General features: G+C 40.8%; 1 protein-coding gene across 1 annotated transcript; it reads right to left on the reverse strand.

Moving 5' to 3' along the window:
• Nucleotides 1-643: 643 nt before the first annotated feature.
• Nucleotides 644-18,019, reverse strand: LOC117479857 (abl interactor 2-like; the record flags this gene model as incomplete). Its single annotated transcript, XM_034126965.1, is given in 3 exon segments — nucleotides 644-820; nucleotides 8,464-8,631; nucleotides 17,903-18,019. Coding segments are annotated over 3 exon segments (462 nt in total), but the record flags the coding sequence as incomplete, so codon positions are not given.
• Between the last annotated feature and the right edge of the window lie 3,347 nt (nucleotides 18,020-21,366).

Here is a 21,366-nt window from a genome sequence, read left to right on the forward strand (position 1 = left end):
GAGAGAGAGAGTACAGTCAGGGTTTAGAACAAGGTCTCAAATGTAATTGATTCAATCCTTGTTCATTAGATCTAGGTTTATAACAACATGTTAAAGGTCCCCTGTTATCCTCGTCTTCATCAATATATCAGAGGTCTCAGATATATCCAGAGCCTGTCTCTGATTGGCTGAATTGGAACAGTCATTCGGCGGCACTCGATGACGTAGCATGCTTGAAATAGTGGCTCTGAAGCAGCTTTACTCGACATTGAGAAACACCCCATGTCTGTTACTTGAAATGCTAATGAGCTGCTGCTGGCCACGCCCCTCTGAGAGATGATTGGTTTAAAAAAACACAATGGTGCTTTTTATTTGTCAGATAGTCTTAGAGACTTTCTTTCACGGTCAACATATATATATTTGTTCACACTGTGTGCTGTGGTAGTTCACCTTATTGAATAGCGTATCTTAGATGGTGAAAACCTGCCTTAGTGTTACCTTTACAAATACTTAACAAATATCAATTCTACTGATGTTCTAAAGGCTGCAAAACATCAGCAATCGCTCCTGTATGAATCTGGGCTCTGTATGTCACTACTTACTGGACTGTTTTCTATTTCACTAAAAACGTGATTTTTTTATGTTTTCCCAGCTTTCCTCCCACCTTGACTCCGTGCCCGATGTCGTCGAGCACGTTGAAGTCGATGGGTTTCCTGATGAAGCGCACCGGCCTCTCCGGATTGGACGGAGCGACGATCTTATGAGAGCGCGTCGTGTTCTTATTGGTCGTCAAGATGCCGATCTCCCGCCGAGCCACCTTCTCTTTGTGGATGTCAACCGTCTGGAAATGGGGAGAGTAAGAGTGGATTTAATGGATTTTACTCATGGGCCAAGTTTAATAATAATAATAATAATACATTTATGTAACGAGTGCTTTTCAAGGAACTCAAAGACACTCTACAGGGTAGACTACATTAAAACAACACACTTCAAATATATAAAACTTGGATGTTCTTCGTGAATTCGTATTCTAATGTTTTTCAGAAATTTTGAAAAATGTTCCGAATGCAACCCAGTCTCACGGCATTTCGTGTTACAGTCACGAATGTAATCTATTGATTCGTGCTCACCAACACGATATTCCCATTTTTTTCATGTCACACAGAACGATTTTAAAAGCAATGTATTTCTATTGGTAGTGTGTTTCGTGCCTGCAGCCACTAATAACAAATTAGAAGGAAAAAAAGACCCGACCGGACAAAAAGACGCAGGCACGAAACATACTACCAATTAGGGCTGTGCGATGGCAAAAATCCTAATCACGATTATTTTGGTCAATAATTGATATCACGATTATTAAAAACAATTATCCATTTACTTTGAAAACATCCATTTATTGAAACAAAAATGTGAACAGTATGTTTTTAACAGTTGATTACCCTGAACTTTAATTATAATTCAACTGAAAAAGCAAGAAAAAAAAGAAAAAAAAGAAATAAATAATTACATTTTTTTTTTTTTATAAAAATAATAATCGTTTTATTTCGATTACGTTGTTTTCGTAATCGTTGCAAGCCAAAATCGTAATCGAGATTAAAATACGATTAATTGCACAGCCCTACTACCAATAGAAATACATTGCTTTTTAAATCGTTCTCTGTGACACGGAAAAAAGGGGGAAATCGTGTTGGTGAACACGAATCAATAGATTACATTTATTTCGTGACTATTACACGAAATGCCGTGAGACTGGGTTGATTATTGCAGAATTACGACTTTTCCTCAGAAATGTGACTTTTCTCCCAAAAAGAAATCTGGAGTTTTAGTTTTCTCAGAATTGTGACTTTTGTCAGAATTTCAAAAGGTGTTCAAACTCTTTTAGAGAATCTAACCTGAACCATTTTAAATGTTCTGTCTAAAACAGCAGCACAGCATTGTCACGAATAAAATATCTCTCAGAATTTATTTTTCAGAGTTTACACTTTTTCTCAATTTTTTTACTTGTTTTCTGAATTTTAACTTTTTCTCAGAATTTTTAACTTTCTTTCAGAACATTTTTCTATTTCCTGTCTTAAACAGCAGCACAACATTGTCCCTGTCAAATAAAAATAATAAATAAAGTAAAATAAATAAACATGTTGTGTAGAAAACACTATTTGGTGCTTTCTGACTGTTTTATAAACCCTCTGATTCCCCTTCTTAATAAAAGCTTATGAAGCGACACCAAGATTAGAATCATTACTCAAAGGTGGGGTAGGTAAGTTTGAGAAACCGGCTCGAGATCGCTAGAATTTGAAAATACACAACCGGAGAAAATCTGCCACTTCCTCACCGAGCCCCTCCTCCAACACACACGAACGCACACATGACCAATGAGGGCACCAGATAAGTTTGTGCACAGATGGAAGGCTGACAGGCAGGTAGGCCATCCAGTTACTTTAGCCGGGCCGGCTCAGATGATTGGTCGTGCTTTTTACAGAACTACAGCTTCCACAGATGATATTTATTTATGGATTTTTTGTCAAAGCACTTCAGATATTCATTGCTATCGGGATGTTAAGAGCATTCCATGGAATATAACAAGTGTTTCTGAAGTGAATTACGTACCCCACCTTTAATGTTTTCTATATCTATTTATAAATCTCTCTAAAAGACCCTCTGAGTAACGGTCTGAAAACGTGAGCACTGCGAGAGTTATCTTCACACGCTCCTCACGCTGCAGATATTAGAGAGTGTTGTGCTCATTGAGATGCATGAACACCTGTTGAGTGTTAAACATCTTCAGTGGAGCATTATAATCAGGGCCAGCTGGGTTAAAGGTTCGCAACGAGGAAAACACTTTAAGATTCATTTCACCCACCAGGAAAGATCCATAAAAACAAGAAGAAATTGAATAAAAATATGGCTTTTTATATAAATGTAGGAAGTTAAAGTAAGAATGTGCAATAAAGAAATGAAAATAAAAACAAAGGTATTAATATATACATAAACAATAATAATGTGCAATAAATTATTAATTTAATTATGCAGTTAATGTAAATTAATAATATATATATTTATGTTAGGCATTTGGTTAAAATGAATCAATGTCAATGATTATTTTGAGACTTTCCAATATACCGCCAAAGAACATACCTCCCATAACCTTTTGATACTAATTATGGAAAAATAATTAGCATTTCAGGACTTGTTTAAAGATCCAGTGGAGCCCTGTTTCCAAAGTGCTGATTCTCTGTCTGTTACTTTAGATGAAAATAAGGAGCCCCTCCCCACGCCCCTCTGAGAGACATTTGGTTACAAAGAACTCAATGGTGCTCTAGGAGGAGATTCAGGTGATAAGGGGGGGGGGGGGGGTTACCTTGGTTGCTGATTGGCTAATGGTTACACAAGACAAAACATCGTTATGACATCATCAAGTGGCCAAAATCTGATCAGCTCATTTTCAGACAGGTTTTTATAGAAATGGATCAAAAAGAGAGAGAATCTTTGTTCCTGAAACTTTCAGAGTCTCTTTACACAGAGGGGACACATGTTGATGAAGAAGAGACATGAAGAAGAGGGGGACACATGTTGATGTAGAAGAGGACATGAAGAAGAGGGGACACATGTTGATGTAGCAGAGAAATGAAGAAGAGGGGGACACATGTTGATGGAGAAGAGACATGAAGGACGAGGGGCCACTGTTTGATGTAGAAGAGACATGAAAAGGGGGAAGGGGAGGGGACACATGGTGATGGAAGCAAGAGACATGAAGAAGAGGGGACACATGGTTGATGTAGAAGAGACATGAAAGAATCGGGGGACACATGTTGATGAAGAAGAGACATGAAGAAGAGGGGACACATGTTGGATGTAGAAGAGACATGAAGAAGAGGGGACACATGTTGATGTTAGAAGAGACATGAAGAAGAGGGGACACATGTTTGATGTAGAAGAGGACAGAAGAAGAGGGGGACACATGTTGATGAAGAATGAGACATGAAGAAGAGGGGACACATGTTGATTGTAGAAGAGACATGAAGAAGAGGGGACACATGTTGATGTAGAAGAGACATGAAGAAGAGGGGACACATGTTGATGTAGAAGAGACATGAAGAAGAGGGGACACATGTTGATGTAAGAAGAGACATGAAGAAGAGGGGACACATGTTGATGTAGAAGAGACATGAAGAAGAGGGGACACATGTTGATGTAGAAGAGACATGAAGAAGAGGGGGACACATGTTGATGTAGAAGAGACATGAAGAAGAGGGGACACATGTTGATGAAGAAGAGACATGAAGAAGAGGGGACACATGTTGATGTAGAAGAGACATGAAGAAGAGGGGACACATGTTGATGTAGAAGAGACATGAAGAAGAGGGGACACATGTTGATGTAGAAGAGACATGAAGAAGAGGGGACACATGTTGATGTAGAAGAGACATGAAGAAGAGGGGACACATGTTGATGTAGAAGAGACATGAAGAAGAGGGGACACATGTTGATGTAGAAGAGACATGAAGAAGAGGGGACACATGTTGATGTAGAAGAGACATGAAGAAGAGGGGACACATGTTGATGTAGAAGAGACATGAAGAAGAGGGGACACATGTTGATGTAGAAGAGACATGAAGAAGAGGGGACACATGTTGATGTAGAAGAGACATGAAGAAGAGGGGACACATGTTGATGTAGAAGAGACATGAAGAAGAGGGGACACATGTTGATGTAGAAGAGACATGAAGAAGAGGGGACACATGTTGATGTAGAAGAGACATGAAGAAGAGGGGACACATGTTGATGTAAGAAAGAGACATGAAGAAGAGGGGACACATGTTGATGTAGAAGAGACATGAAGAAGAGGGGACACATGTTGATGTAGAAGAGACATGAAGAAGAGGGGACACATGTTGATGTAGAAGAGACATGAAGAAGAGGGGACACATGTTGATGTAAGAAGAGACATGAAGAAGAGGGGACACATGTTGATGTAGAAGAGACATGAAGAAGAGGGGACACATGTTGATGTAGAAGAGACATGAAGAAGAGGGGACACATGTTGATGTAGAAGAGACATGAAGAAGAGGGGACACATGTTGATGTAGAAGAGACATGAAGAAGAGGGGACACATGTTGATGTAGAAGAGACATGAAGAAGAGGGGACACATGTTGATGTAGAAGAGACATGAAGAAGAGGGGACACATGTTGATGTAGAAGAGACATGAAGAAGAGGGGACACATGTTGATGTAGAAGAGACATGAAGAAGAGGGGACACATGTTGATGTAGAAGAGACATGAAGAAGAGGGGACACATGTTGATGTAGAAGAGACATGAAGAAGAGGGGGACACATGTTGATGTAGAAGAGACGTGAAGAAGAGGGGACACATGTTGATGAAGAAAGAGACATGAAGAAGAGGGGACACATGTTGATGTAGAAGAGACATGAAGAAGAGGGGACACATGTTGATGTAGAAGAGACATGAAGAAGAGGGGACACATGTTGATGAAGAAGAGACATGAAGAAGTGGATTTTAAATAACAGGTGACCTTTAAAATGAAAGTGGGTTAGAAAGCAGTTATAAAACACTCGTCCTTCAGAAGGTTGAATTGTTTCAGTTGTCTGTAATTCAGATTAAATATCAAGCTTGAATTCCTCCGTAAGAAATGGCACGTTAGAAGGAAGCAGAGTGAGATGGCTTGGACGCACGAACACCTCTTGTTGGCTCTGGGATGCAGACGGGAGTACATCTGAGAGAGACTGGCCTACAGACTGAGAGCTGTGATGATGCACAGAGGAGCATCTCCTTATCATTTCAGAAGCCTGCAGCGCCGACAACTCGTATTCCTTCAAGTACTCTTTGTGTCCATGTCTAATGGAAACACAGCTTCTCCTGCAGCTGGTGATACATAATGAATCTTTACAGAGCGTGCACTGAGAGGATCCTTCACTGAAGTTAAAGTCTAAAAATAATACGTTACAAGTGAAACTGTGTGTTTTTTTGATGAAGTACAGAAGTATTACAAGTATGAGCATCGTATCAGGATGGTGTGTATTTATATCTGAAACAGTATCTAATAGCTATAAGTAATACATACCTGCAGTGGGTTATAAAGAACAATATTTGGTTCTAAAATGGAGTAGAAGTATAGAGTAGCATAAAATGGAAATACTTTAGTGAAATATGTCTTAATAAGGCCATAAGCAGAGCATCCTCATGTGTGTGTCACTAGAGGAGAGGGAATATCACAAACAGCAGAACAGGAACTCTTTAAATACAATCAGTTAATGTTAGTGTTCATGTGCTGAATGATAATGTGTGGTTTTAAGGAATGCATCGTAATGAAGCATTCTAAGGGTTCTGAGTATAAGATTAGTCATGAATACATGTGCGTGTGTGTGTGTGTGTGCGTGTGTGTGTGAGAGCGTGCGTGTGCGTGTGTGTGTGTGTGTGTACGTGCGTGTGCGTGTGTGCGTGTGCGTGTGCGTGTGTGTGTGTGTGTGCGTGTGTGCGTGGGTGTGTGTGTGTGTGTGTGCGTGTGTGTGCGTGTGTGTGCGTGTGTGTGTGCGTGTGTGTGCGTGTGTGTGTGTGTGCGTGTGCGTGTGTGTGCGTGTGCGTGGGTGTGTGTGTGGGTGCAGAGTGTTGTGTAAGACTCATGCTTCACACCTACAGACGCTTTTGTTTCTCCCACCGGCTGATATAAACACGAAGAAGAGTCTCTTCTTCGTCTCCCAGATGGAGGCTTTTAATACAGTAAGTATATAAATATAACTTTAATAAGTTAATATGTGGATCCCTGAGTCTGAAACAACCATCACTGGAGTCTGATTCCATTCATGGTATAACCCTCATCTCTATCTATGAATAGTATATCACTAATCATATCAGTGCAGCAGTTTGATCTGACCCGTGATGAAAGCATGAACCTCTGAATTGACAGTTTGTCTAAACTGAGTTGATGGTTGAAAATGAGCCCAAGACTTCTGCACTGATGAGTTATAGACTCCTTTGTATATCCCATAGACTGTGATAGAGAAGCAAGACTGTTATGGCGCATTTCCACTACACGGCCTCGCTCGGCCTCGCTCGGTATGGCTAGGCCTCGTTAGGACTGGCTCACTTTATGGCGCATTTCCATTACAGTTTAGGAACTGGGGTAGTTACTATAGTAACGCAGTGTAGGCGGAGCCGTGACGTCATCTTCAATGAGAACCCCAGAAAAACAACACAGCCGTTAGCTGTTAGCACTCAGAGCTCACAGCTCCTCATATCTGTTCAGAAACTAGACAGAAGTTAAACAAGTACAAACCACAGACTGCCTGTGTCATGGTGAATACAGTCGCTGCTTTATTTATGTCTGTAGGCCGTTGTTGTGAGTGTGGACGGTCGGAGCATATACTGCGTTAGCTTAGCCAATCTCCATTTAGAAAACACACATTTTAAAAGGTGTTTCCCCTGCCGTCTGTCTGCAGACTTGTCAAAGCATTAATTCATGGTTTTTACTAACCGGTATCAGTATGTTGTTACTTCATCATTTTGAAACGTGTATTACAATTAAATCACGGTCAAATATGTCCATCTTGTTGTAGTTGTAGCCCCCTTGCCAGCGATGCTCTCTCTAGTTTAGCATACTCAGCCCGACTCAGCCTCGTTGTCTCTGGCCCTAGACCCACGATTTTATGAGGCCAGAAAAACTGTGAATTAGGACCCGCCGGCCGGTACTAGGCCAAGTGGAAACGCAACCAAAGACGGGCCGCTGACGTCACAGCCCTCTTAAACCGTGCTCCGCGCTGTAGTGGAAACGCGCCATTAGACGTTTGTGTGACGGCAGCATCAACGTGACCTATGATCATAACTTCAGTTTTGTCCGCATTTAGCTGCAGGAAGTTTTGTGAAATCCACTTGTTGATATCCTGGAGGCAGTTGATGAGGCAGTGTTAGGGAGGGGTGTCATCTGCATACAAATGACCACTGATGCTGTGTTTACGGATGATGTGGCCGAGAGGGAGCATGTAAACAGAGAAGAGAAGTGGCCCCAGCACAGATCCTTGGGGCAGAGTCCTGCACGGGTCTTGAAAATCAGACCCGTGCAGGACTCTGCCTTGGGGTACCCCACAATGACTAAACAGCAATGCCAATCGTTACACAGAAATGTCAGTACGACCTTAACCACTGTAGAGCCGTACAAGTGACACTCACCCAGGACTATAAACGGTTCAAAAGGATATCATGATATTTATCAAAAGCGGCGCTTAGATCAAGTCAAACCAGGATGGACATAAAGTCATTAAAAACTGAAATGGGAGCTTGGAGATAGGTCTAACATTGTTAAGCATGGAGGAATCAATGAAGGGCTTTGTGGCAGAACCCAGGGACAGAACCTTGGTAAATGTTGTTTTAATGTTATACTTCCCCGGATGTTCTAAAGAGCTTATTGGCTGTGCACGAGGTGAGTTTCAGTGAGTATAAATGCAGCGGTGCATGTGGTGCATTCGGACCTGAGAGATGTGGTTGATGGAGCTCTCCATGCGGCGCAGCTGCGAGGCCTGGATGTCCAGCATCTGCAGCACGTTGTTGGCCAGCGTGTTGATGAGGTACGCCACGCTGGCCAGAGACTGCGTGGTGTAGCTCTTGGTTTCCTCCAGCGCTCGCTCCTTATCTGCAGCCTGAGGGACAAACAGAGACACACAGTTAGAGGACAGGTATCTGCACTACTTATATTATATACTTATACGACACACTGCTATTTGTTCTTTTACCTATTGCAAGTTAAGTAGGTGTCCAGGTGTGTAGGTTTTAGTATTCCTGTGCATCTCAGTATAACGTCTACTCTTGTTCGGACCTCATGTGTGATGGGGGTCTTTGTTCCATATAGCTTTGCAGTTAGTCCTTATGATGAGTGCACAGTTAGTTTCTTTGCTATAAAGGAACTACATTCCACTTTTATTACTATGTTTATTTTGGGCATCAACTGAGATGTTTGTTTTGGAGCTACTCTATATTTTAATATCATAACAGCATGATTTAATAAACAGTAAGGCATTAGAGCTAACGTTACACTAACAGAGCGGTCATGAATGAAAACGCTCAAATGTGCATCAATGTGTGTGTAACCATGTGTGAGTATGTTTATTCATGTGTGTGCAACATGCTTACAGTGTGTGTGTGTGTGTGTGTGTGTGTGTGTGTGTGTGTGTGTGTGTGAGACACACACCTTGTGTCAGTGTGTTTCTTGTCAACCTCTGGCATGAATGAGTTAGCAGCACTGACCTACATCCTGCTTCAACACACACACACACACACACACACACACACACACACACACACACACACACACACACACACACACACACACACACACACACACACACACACACACACACACACACACACACACACACACACACACACACACACACACACACACACACACACACACACACACACACACACACACACACACACACACACACACACACACACACACACACACACACACACACACACACACACACACACACACACACACACACACACACACACACACACACACACACACACACACACACACACACACACACACAGTTTGTAGCCTTTATTTAACCAGGTGAATCCCATTGAGATCAACGATCTCTTTTTCAAGGGAGACCTGCGGTACATTAGTTACACATAAAAACAACAGAAAACAAAAAGGACATCACAACATAATTACAGGGGTATACATTAGCAACCTGTTCACAGTGACAGGTATCTAATAACATTTCATCCAGCCGTGCTTTAAAACGATGCAAGGGAATCAAAATGCTCAGTTTCAATGTGTGTTGCATAGTGTTCCAAGCTAGAGGAGCAGCGCACATAAAAGCTTTAGTACCTAAAACAGTCCTAGCACTTGGCACATGTAATAAAAACACATCCTGGGATCTCAAGCAATAGCTACTTGCCACTCTCTGTGAGATCAGAGAGCAGATATAAGAAGGTAGTTTACCCAGCATGGCTTTATAGATGAACATGTACCAATGACTGAGCCTCCGTACAGTAACGGCCCGTCCACACAGCAGCGTTAAAAAAATCTTGGAGGTGGGCGTATCTGAAGCTTGGGGATTTTTTGCGAGCAAGGCACCAACAACCAATCACATGAATCTCCCGCCCCCCGACATACGAAGCAAAAAAGCCCGAAGTAAACTGGATATAAACTCCCCAAACAGGCGAAAACATACCACTGTCTCTGCCACCTCCCTCCATGCCTGGCTCCTCCGGTTTGTATCCCGGTAGGTAAATAGGGACTGGTCATAAAGCACCGGGTGATTCCCTACCGCTAATTTCTCCTCCATGTTTTGGAATATGAGGAAATGACCTGCGGTATGTCACTCCCAGCATACACGCCGTTTGATTGGCTAGCGCTTGAACTGTCAGATTTGCATACACGGGATTTGATTGGCTGACGCTTCCACCTCAGCTTCAAAAGTTGAACATTGCTCAACTTTTGAATCCTGAAAATCCTGAAAATCTCCGCTCTGCTTCCCACAATGCAGTTCGGCGAAAAGTGAGGCAAAGTGACGTCACCCCATTCAAAGTGAATGGGCAGAAGCGTTCCAAGATTTTTTAACGCTGCTGTGTGGACGGGCCGTTAGTGAAGGCAGACCTGCCTTGGCATACAGGGGACAGTGATGAGTAAGTGCTTTACAGTTAGTAACACATCTCAGAGCACTGTGATAGGCAGCATCTAACTTGATCAGGCAATGGACAGGTGCATTCATATAGATCAGATCACCATAGTCCAGCACAGGTCAAAAGGTCACAGAGCCTTTTCCTGGCTTCAAAAGAGAAACAGGACTTGTTTCTGAAAAAGAAACCTCGTCTAAGCCTCAGCTTTTTAAGCAGATTATTGACCTGAAGTTTAAAAGTAAGACAATCATCAAGCCAGATACCAAGGTCTTTGTAACAGGTACAGTGTGCTCACGCCTTTAAACCCCAACACTTTTCTGAATGTGTTAAATCAGGGAACTTACTGCTTCATATTTCTACTGCAATACATTTGATGAAATTAGCAATAGAGAGCCACAGTGACGCATACAACCCGGAAGTAAACTCCTTCTGGTTCCTTCGCCAAAAACGCAATGCAATTTCTCCATAGGGTTTTGGAAAATAGCTGGAAATCAGGTCTGTGGTTGAGACACATTGAAGAGACGGGTCACGTTTTGTTCAGCCGGATCATCTCAACATGTCTACCCTACTTTTATCATTTTCTAATCATAAATCTAATGTCCAGAACGTACAGATCTGGCCCCTATGCCAAAAACCGGCCCTGCTATAAAGGAACTACAGGCGAGTCCAGCAGCACGACTTCAACGTCACGCCAACTTCAGATCCATATTCAAACATACAGATTCTAAATGGTACGAGTTGAAGCGTTTGTTTGAACAGTCTGCAGGAGGCAGGTACTTGCTTTCAAGCAGAACAGGGCAAACTAACTTAGAGGAGTGTTTACGTGTTCGGCGTAATGACGTACAACGTCCTCAACTTCTGTAGTCCTATTCAGCCACTTGGTAACAACCATCGTTTTTCAGACACGTCAACTCTTCAGAAATCACCAGTGGGGTCACTGCTGATGGATTTAATGTCCTAGAACAAAACGTGATCCGTCTCTTCCATGTGTCTCAACCACAGACCTTATTTACAGATATAGCCAAAACCCTATGGAGAGATCCCATTGGCTCTGAGACGAGGAACAGGAAGTGGTGAAATGCTAACTTCCGGGTTTTAGGACGCGTCACTGCTCCACGCTATATGGCACAATATCTGTTAAAGTCGAAATGTGTTTAAAAATATAATCAACATCACTCTGTAACACTCGCGCTCCAACACATTGTATGTACGTGATAGGCTAAGGGGCGGGACATCTCCTAGCAGTTGACCAATCAGAGCAGCTCAGGCAGTATGAGAACAATAAAGAGCTTTTTGATATGAAATATACAGAAGAACAAATCTGTCTTCTTTCCTCTCCTCTCTCCTATCAGCCATCTGATGTCCTGTTAGTGTGACCTAGTTGGAGGGTTGCCTCCTCTGGCCTGAGGAAACACACACACACACAGACACAGACACACACACACACACACACACACACACTTCTGTTTTCCTCCCAATTGCAGCTGAATGTCTGATGTTCCTGTACGTTAATCAGATTTACATGAAGTCACGCTCTGATTCCTCTGACCTCTTTTTATTTCTTTAATGGAGACACATTCAGGTCTAACGGTCACATGACTGCACTTATTTTAGTCTGATTTATCGTAAACATGTAAAACAATCCGACAAAATCAACGAGCTCACAACGGCCTGAAGGCGTGGAGTCAAATACTACAGACAAATTATAATATTTCAACAAAAAATCTGAAAATGCGAGATATCTGGGTTTTATTGGCTAATTAAAAACACATTTATTTGTTGCTCTGTTGGAGGAGGCTATACTTCAGATCTATAGCTGATGATGATGATAACGCCTTGAATCTAGAAGCAGTTTCTCTTTGGCTGTGAAACGTGAAAGGAGCTGTTCCTGGCACCAACTCTGAGGGTGGAGGAAGAAACGCCAATCACTATGGTTTCCAACCCAACACACACACACACACACACACACACACACACACACACACACACACACACACACACCACACACACACACACACACACACACACACACACACACACACACACACACACACACACACACACACACACACACACACACACACACACACACACACACACACACACACACACACACACACACACACACACACACACACACACACACACACACACACACACACACACACACACACACACACACACACACCAAGCCTCCTGCATGTGTTTCCAATAAGCAGCAGGAGGTCCAGTTACATTACAACTCCCTCCGCTGACAGATAAGCAGAACCAGCTGTTTCTGAGTCTCTCTGTTTCACATCAGAAACTGAAACTCTTCCTCCTCCTCAGCTTTAATGCTGTGGTAATATAATACACACCTGTTCAGGACCAGATCTCATCTTATCACATTTCTCTAAATCATCTCTGAGTCAAACAAACATTTATGATTCTTTCACGTTTAGTTCAGCAGGATAATCTCCACATATCAACCCCACTTTTTTCTGAAGAAAAAAGCTAATGTTGGGCTATAAAGGAACTACAGCACGGTCACATGACTTCACGTCACCACCGCTAAGCTAAAGGTGGCTAATGTTGGGCTATAAAGGAACTACAGCACGGTCACATGACTTCACGTCACCACCGCTAAGCTAAAGGTGGCTAATGTTGGGCTATAAAGGAATTACAGCACGGTCACATGACTTCACGTCACCACCGCTAAGCTAAAGGCGGCTAATGTTGGGCTATAAAGGAACTACAGCACGGTCACATGACTTCACGTCACCACCGCTAAGCTAAAGGAGGCTAATGTTGGGCTATAAAGGAACTACAGCACGGTCACATGACTTCACGTCACCACCGCTAAGCTAAAGGAGGCTAATGTTGGGCTATAAAGGAACTACAGCACGGTCACATGACTTCACGTCACCACCGCTAAGCTAAAGGTGGCTAATGTTGGGCTATAAAGGAACTACAGCACGGTCACATGACTTCACGTCACCACCGCTAAGCTAAAGGAGGCTAATGTTGGGCTATAAAGGAACTACAGCACGGTCACATGACTTCACGTCACCACCGCTAAGCTAAAGGAGGCTAATGTTGGGCTATAAAGGAACTACAGCACGGTCACATGACTTCACGTCACCACCGCTAAGCTAAAGGCGGCTAATGTTGGGCTATAAAGGAAGTAAAGCACGGTCACATGACTTCACGTCACCACCGCTAAGCTAAAGGCGGCTAATGTTGGGTGTGATGACGTTTAGTCGTCTCATTTAGACACTTGTTAGCAACCACTGTTTTTAAATCCACCAGTGGGGTATTTACTGACTTATTTGATGTCACAGAACAAAACGTTAAAGGGGAACACAGGGATGTTGGCCTTTGCAGACCATTTACATGCACAAAAACCTATAAAACACACTAGATGAGAGGGAACACCACAAAGGGAAGAATAGGACCTCTTTAAAGACATCATGCCTCAGTGCTTCACAGAGCTATTCTGTTGTCAATATGATAACGATGAGCAGCTTGAAATAAGTCCAGACAGTTTAAATCCTGATAGTCTGATAGCAGGGGTTACATGGGGCTGAACACGGGTCAATCATCCAAATATTTAGCCCATAAAACAAGATCAACAGCTCAGCGCTGGGATTATGTAACCGCTCTCATCGTCTGAGCACATTTATGTAGGCCATCCTCAGTTAGCCTGTTAGCACAACGTTAGCCTGAACAGAGCTAATGAGCTGGAAGTAAGAGCTTTTTTGAGAAGAGAGGAGACATGGGAAACCTAGAGGAAAATGTAAAAAAGGAAAGACATGGACTTCCTTATAATCTGTATTGTTGCACTTATTGAAAAATACTGCATATTTCTTTATTATTTTTGTAAATAGTGATATTTGCCTTTCTGTTGTTGTATTTCAGTTTCTTATTAAAAATAAATTAATATATTTTTTGTGTTTAATATTTGCTAACTTTTCCATTTTCCATTTTTTTTAATTCCTTGAATCTAAAAACCGAATTGGCATTAAATCAAATTCTAATTACAATAAATAAGATACAATTAAGAAAGAAAATGTAAATGAGAAATGAATTGATGAAGGTTAAACATTTAAAATATCGTATCTTAATTTATTACCCAGTCGACGATCAATACATTTTTTTAAATGAATACCTCACCCATCAATTAATTTATTGCATCGACTGATGGATGATGATGATGCTCCTGAGATGTCAAATTCATGGGAAAAGGATGTTCCGGCACATGGTGACATCACTAGGGAACACTCGCTCTCCTATTGGCTAGCACATTTTACGTGATAGGCTAAGTGGCGGGACATCTCTAAACTGGTTGACCAATCACAACAGAGCCGGCCAGCTAACCAGATTACATAAAAGTCATAATATTCGGCGTCACTGAGGCGTGAGAAATATTTGTATATTTGGATTAGAGCTACAGGGTTTCTTTCTAAAAGGTCACATTAATTAAAGAGTTTTAGCCCAAAAAAAAGACAAATGCAAAGAAATAATAATAATATTTATATGTTATTCTACGGCCATGTAGAGACTTCAGAGATGCAGACTGTGAGTGTGTTGTTGAGAGAAAATGCATAAATATGACTAAGATAAAACCTGGCGATGAACAGGTGTGTATTGAAGCCAACTGAGGAGGAACAGTTGTCCGTCGCAGCATGGCCTGCCCACACACACACACACACACACACACACACACACACACACACACACACACACACACACACACACACACACACACACACACACACACACACACACACACACACACACACACACACACACACACACACACACACACACACACACACACACACACACACACACACACACACACACACACACACACACACACACACACACACACACACACACACACACACACACACACACACACACACACACACACACACACACACACACACGGATGTCAGCCAGTACGCAGATATCTTGCTTAATATGAGAAGATACATGAGCTGAAATCAAGCAACCATTTACTACGTCTTCTAACCACATCTCATCATTATTATTTTTCTAAATATTTGGACATAGTTTATTTTAATTTTTGAGGACTCTTTAAAGTAGAGACACTACATACTGATATACACCTGAACATCAGCAGGAGAGGACTCTTTAAAGTAGAGACACTACATACTGATATACACCTGAACATCAGCAGGAGAGGACTCTTTAAAGTAGAGACACTACATACTGATATACACCTGAACATCAGCAGGAGAGGACTCTTTAAAGTAGAGACACTACATACTGATATACACCTGCACATCAGCAGGAGAGGACTCTTTAAAGTAGAGACACTACATACCGATATACACCTGAACATCAGCAGGAGAGGACTCTTTAAAGTAGAGACACTACATACTGATATACACCTGAACATCAGCAGGAGAGGACTCTTTAAAGTAGAGACACTACATACTGATATACACCTCAAAATCAGCAGGAGAGGACTCTTTAAAGTAGAGACACTACATACTGCTATACACCTGAACATCAGCAGGAGAGGACTCTTTAAAGTAGAGACACTACATACTGATATACATCTGAACATCAGCAGGAGAGGACTCTTTAAAGTAGAGACACTACATACTGATATACATCTGAACATCAGCAGGAGAGGACTCTTTAAAGTAGAGACACTACATACTGCTATACACCTGAACATCAGCAGGAGAGGACTCTTTAAAGTAGAGACACTACATACTGATATACACCTGAACATCAGCAGGAGAGGACTCTTTAAAGGAGAGACACTACATACTGATATACACCTGAACATCAGCAGGAGAGGACTCTTTAAAGTAGAGACACTACATACTGATATACACCTGAACATCAGCAGGAGAGGACTCTTTAAAGGAGAGACACTACATACTGATATACTCCTGAACATCAGCAGGAGAGGACTCTTTAAAGCAGAGACACTACATACTGATATACATCTGAACATCAGCAGGAGAGGACTCTTTAAAGTAGAGACACTACATACTGATATACATCTGAACATCAGCAGGAGAGGACTCTTTAAAGTAGAGACACTACATACTGCTATACACCTGAACATCAGCAGGAGAGGACTCTTTAAAGTAGAGACACTACATACTGATATACACCTGAACATCAGCAGGAGAGGACTCTTTAAAGGAGAGACACTACATACTGATATACACCTGAACATCAGCAGGAGAGGACTCTTTAAAGTAGAGACACTACATACTGATATACACCTGAACATCAGCAGGAGAGGACTCTTTAAAGGAGAGACACTACATACTGATATACTCCTGAACATCAGCAGGAGAGGACTCTTTAAAGCAGAGACACTACATACTGATATACATCTGAACATCAGCAGGAGAGGACTCTTTAAAGCAGAGACACTACATACTGATATACACCTGAACATCAGCAGGAGAGGACTCTTTCAAGTAGAGACACTACATACTGATATACAGGAGGAAAAATGGTACACCAGACTCCCATTATAAAAACTCTGTTTAAAGATTCCCTGCTTGTTTTATATGTAAAACACCTAATGGAAGATATTTTAACACATTGTACAACTAAACACAATTTGCTCTTTCATTCGGCATGCCTGGAATAAACTAATTAAAACATGTTGAAGCACTTTTTCAAACTGAATAACACCATCACATTACACTCACTCAGGTTCCAGAGGTGTTAATGTGTAATTACCAGTAAAGCAGGCGTGTATTGACGGAATCTTTTCAAGCCGAATTAACTTAGATGTATAAACTGTGGAGTAGGTTTTAACGTCTCTTTTTGTATTAGAATTTAGATTTTTTTTTTTTACTCAGAATTTTGACTTTTTTTTCTCAGAATTTTGACTTTTTTCTTAGAATTATGACTTTTTTCAGAATTATGACTTTTCTCAAAATGTTGACTTTTTCTTAGAACTTCGACATTTTCTCAGAATTTTGACTTTTCCTTCAGATTTTCAGAGTTATGAAAGTTGAATTTCCATGAAACCAGACATGTTTTGGTGGAATATTTTTAAGCCGAATTAATTTACACTTCTAGGCTGTATAGTACGTGTTAATAAATGTACTGAAATATCGCGAGATCTTCCCTGATATGCAATACTATAAAAATAACGGTTTTATTAACGGATCCTGGTGCTGTCATTCCATCACTGCCTCTCTCCGCCCACTCCCTGCTCACATTCCCCCCTTATTGCTGTATTTACTCCACATTTAAACGTGTATTTGAAGTACCACCATGTACCTGAACATAGTTGGTCTCGCAGTACTCGGCTACTTTCTCCAGGTTAGTGAAACTGTCCAGAAGAGCCCTCCGTCCCGCAGGAATCTCCTCCTCCAGCAGCATCTGCAGCTCCGCCATCTTTGCATGCTTCACTTTCACTGAGGAGGCATAGATCCCGCGGCCGCTTCAGGGGGCGTGGGAGAAACCACCACTATGACGGGAAAACGTGGGAATTTGGGGGATTTTCTGTTAAATGTGACTTTTTTTTTAAACTAGAAGAGTATGGAATAGGTTTAGGGCCACATGAGCATTTATTTTTGGATATTACCAAAATAAGAAAATGTAGTTCTTGCTTTTTTTCACTTTCGGAATTTTGAATCTTTTTCAGAATTACGCAATTTTTCTCAAATTTTTGATTTTTCAGAATTTCGAAAAAGAATAAGTATCTGGTGATTTTAATGTAAAAACTCTGTTTAAAGATTCCCTGCTTGTTTTATATGTAAAACACCTTATGGAAGATATTTTAACACATTGTACAACCAAACACAATTTGCTCTTTCATTCGGCATGCCTGGAATAAACTAATTAAAACATGTTAAAACACTTTTTCAAACTGAATAACACCATCACATTACACTCACTCAGGTTCCAGAGGTGTTAACGTGTAATTACCAGTAAAGCTGGCGTGTATTAACGTAATATTTTCAAGCCGAATTAACTTAGATGTATAAACTGTGGAGTAGGTTTTAAAGTCTCTTTTTGTATTATAATTTAGATTTTTATTTTTTCAGGTAATCCTCGTGAAAAGAGAATCACACTGCATTTTGTAAAATGAGATATATATAAAAGGTTTTATTATATATGCTTTTAATTCGTTTCCTATTTTAAATACAATTTAAAAAAACTCACTACTCAGGGATCCCTCCCGCTACCTTCAGGGAGCGTGGGAGAAATCACGGGAAAAACATGGGAATTTGGGGGATTTTCTGTAAAATTTCGTTTTTTTTTAACTAGAATATGAGTGCGACTTTTTTAAATTTATTTAGACTTCTTCTCAGAATTTATACTTTTTATTTAATTTTTCCCGGATTTTGGACTTTTTTCGGATTCTAGAATTTTTTAGATTTGGACTTGAAAACGAAATCCAACTGCAGGGTGTACAATGAGATATTATATATAAGGTATTATTATATATGCTTTGAATTCGTTTCCTTTTTTACATATAATTAAAATAACTACTTAGTGATACCTCCTGCTACCTTCAGGTAGTGTGGGAGAAATCACTATTATGGATAACATGGTATATATTCGGGGGATTTTCTGTGAGATGTGACTAATAACTGAAAATTAATAAATAGTCTCAAATAAATAAGGACAACTGTTTATTTTCCATTTTTTAACAAATTATTATTAAATATTTTTGCAGTACTTCGACATACTTCAGTAAGCATCATGGGAAGTAGCCACTGTTCGAAATGGGGGGGAGTCAGGGGGAGCTTGGCTCAAAGAAATCGTGCATATTTGTGTCACACAGGTTAGAAATGTTGAGTTTCTGTAAATAAAAGTTCTTGAAATAAATAATAGTCATTGTTCATTACAGTTTCTGAATATTTGTTTTATATTTGTGAATATTTCTGGGTGTTGCCATCTGTACGTGGCGGCGCTGCATTCCTTACGCTACTTACGTTGCTATGGTTACGGCGGCGATGCCGGCACGGTATTTGAAATTGCAAAGAGGCAAAAAGTATATTGATCTCCCTGCCGCTCGCAGAAAAATCCACCCTGAGTGCACCTTTCACAAGAATGGATTCAGGGAAAAGTCAGCAGTGATCAACAGAATAACCTGCGGAAAAAGATTTATAAGCACCATAAGAGCCAGGCACACGAAAAAGCGATTGAGATTTCGGAGATGAGAAAAAAAGATGTCCTACCAAACAAGGTATTGGCAATCAATGCTGATCTAATGCAGGAAACATATACATCTTTCAGGTCTGCCTATATGATTGCCAAAGAAGAAATGTCCTACAGAAAGCTACCTGCTGTAATGTTCCTACAAAAACTCAAATAATGAAATAATCAGGCATATCGCCGAGGAAATGAGAGCTACATTTGTTTCCAACGTAAAAGAGATGGGCTCACTAATTAGTATCACAATAGATGAGAGCACAGTTCATGGGCGGGCCTACATGATTATTTACGTGCAATGTGACATGACAGGAAGTGGACAATGTTTTCTTGAGCTTTCAGAAGGTACGCCAGTCAACAGAGCGTGCGTGTGACATATTTAGTAGCAGGATGTGCACTGAAAAATAGGGCTCCCCCGAAAGCAAATGGGTAATTCGAACACTGGAAGTAGCGGCGTATTCTCACATGCGTAGAACTGATCGGGTTTTCCCGTACAGATCGGGTTGTGACTGAAGAGTTCAGTTCAGAGTTTGGTGTGTGGGGCAGGTTTAAGTGTAGAGTTTTTTAGGGGGGAAGGCGAATTGTGTAACGAGGTAGATACTTAGCTGATGGTCCAAGCAGGCCAGGGAAGATCACAGAGAATGCAGGTTAACTGATGATGTGGAAGGTGAATTGTTTTACCTTGTGTGTATTGGTCTGCTGAGATGCTCTTTCACATCATCGTGTCATGCTGTAGATGTTTGCAGTGTGTGTGCTTGTGTGTTTCATCTGTGTGAGCAGTATCGATTGCAATCAGTCGCTTGCTAGATGTATGAGTTTTTATTTTGAGGATTTCTTTTTTATAATATATTTTTAGAAACTTGGAATGTCAAAAATTAAAAATCAATAGTTTTTGTTTTGAATAAATCCATGCTCTCTTGACTTTGGAAAGATATCATTTGTATTGTTAAGGAAAAGGGTGTAAACTCTGGATCGGCTGTTTCTGGTTATTTTTACTTTAGTAGAAGCAACAATATTTTCTTTACAATTGAGAATCACAAAAACAGGAAAATGCATTGCTTAAAAATGAACCATTTATTGGATTTAAACACTGTAGCCGTGACCTCTCAGGGTTAATCTCTCTAAAATGTGGCTATGTCAAGTTGTGTTGCTGAGGCAGTCATTCTCTTACTTTCCTGCAGACATTTGAACTCTGAACTGTTCTGCTTCCTTGCTGCTAAACTGTTTGCCCATGTGACTACTTAACATTAAAGGTCCCCTATTATACTGTTTTTCATCAATATATCACAGGTCTCAGATATATCCAGAGCCTGTCTCTGATTGCCGTGAATCATCCGAATACAACATTGGCATTATTGCGTCAAAAATGTATAGAAATTAAGGAGTACAAAGAAATAAAGAAAACTGGAGAAAAAAAGAAATAAAAGTTAGGGCAAGAAGAAAATAAATGCATATAAGAAAACTAGATATAGGGTCATTTTCTGCACATGTCAGGAGCAGTTTCAACTATCTTTTTTGAAAAGGAAAAGCACCATATGTTCAGGTGTATAAGTACACAAATGCACTCATATACACCAATA

The sequence above is a fragment of the Trematomus bernacchii genome, unplaced genomic scaffold, assembly GCF_902827165.1.
Source record: "Trematomus bernacchii unplaced genomic scaffold, fTreBer1.1, whole genome shotgun sequence".
In the NCBI taxonomy this organism is placed as follows: Eukaryota; Metazoa; Chordata; class Actinopteri; order Perciformes; family Nototheniidae; genus Trematomus; species Trematomus bernacchii.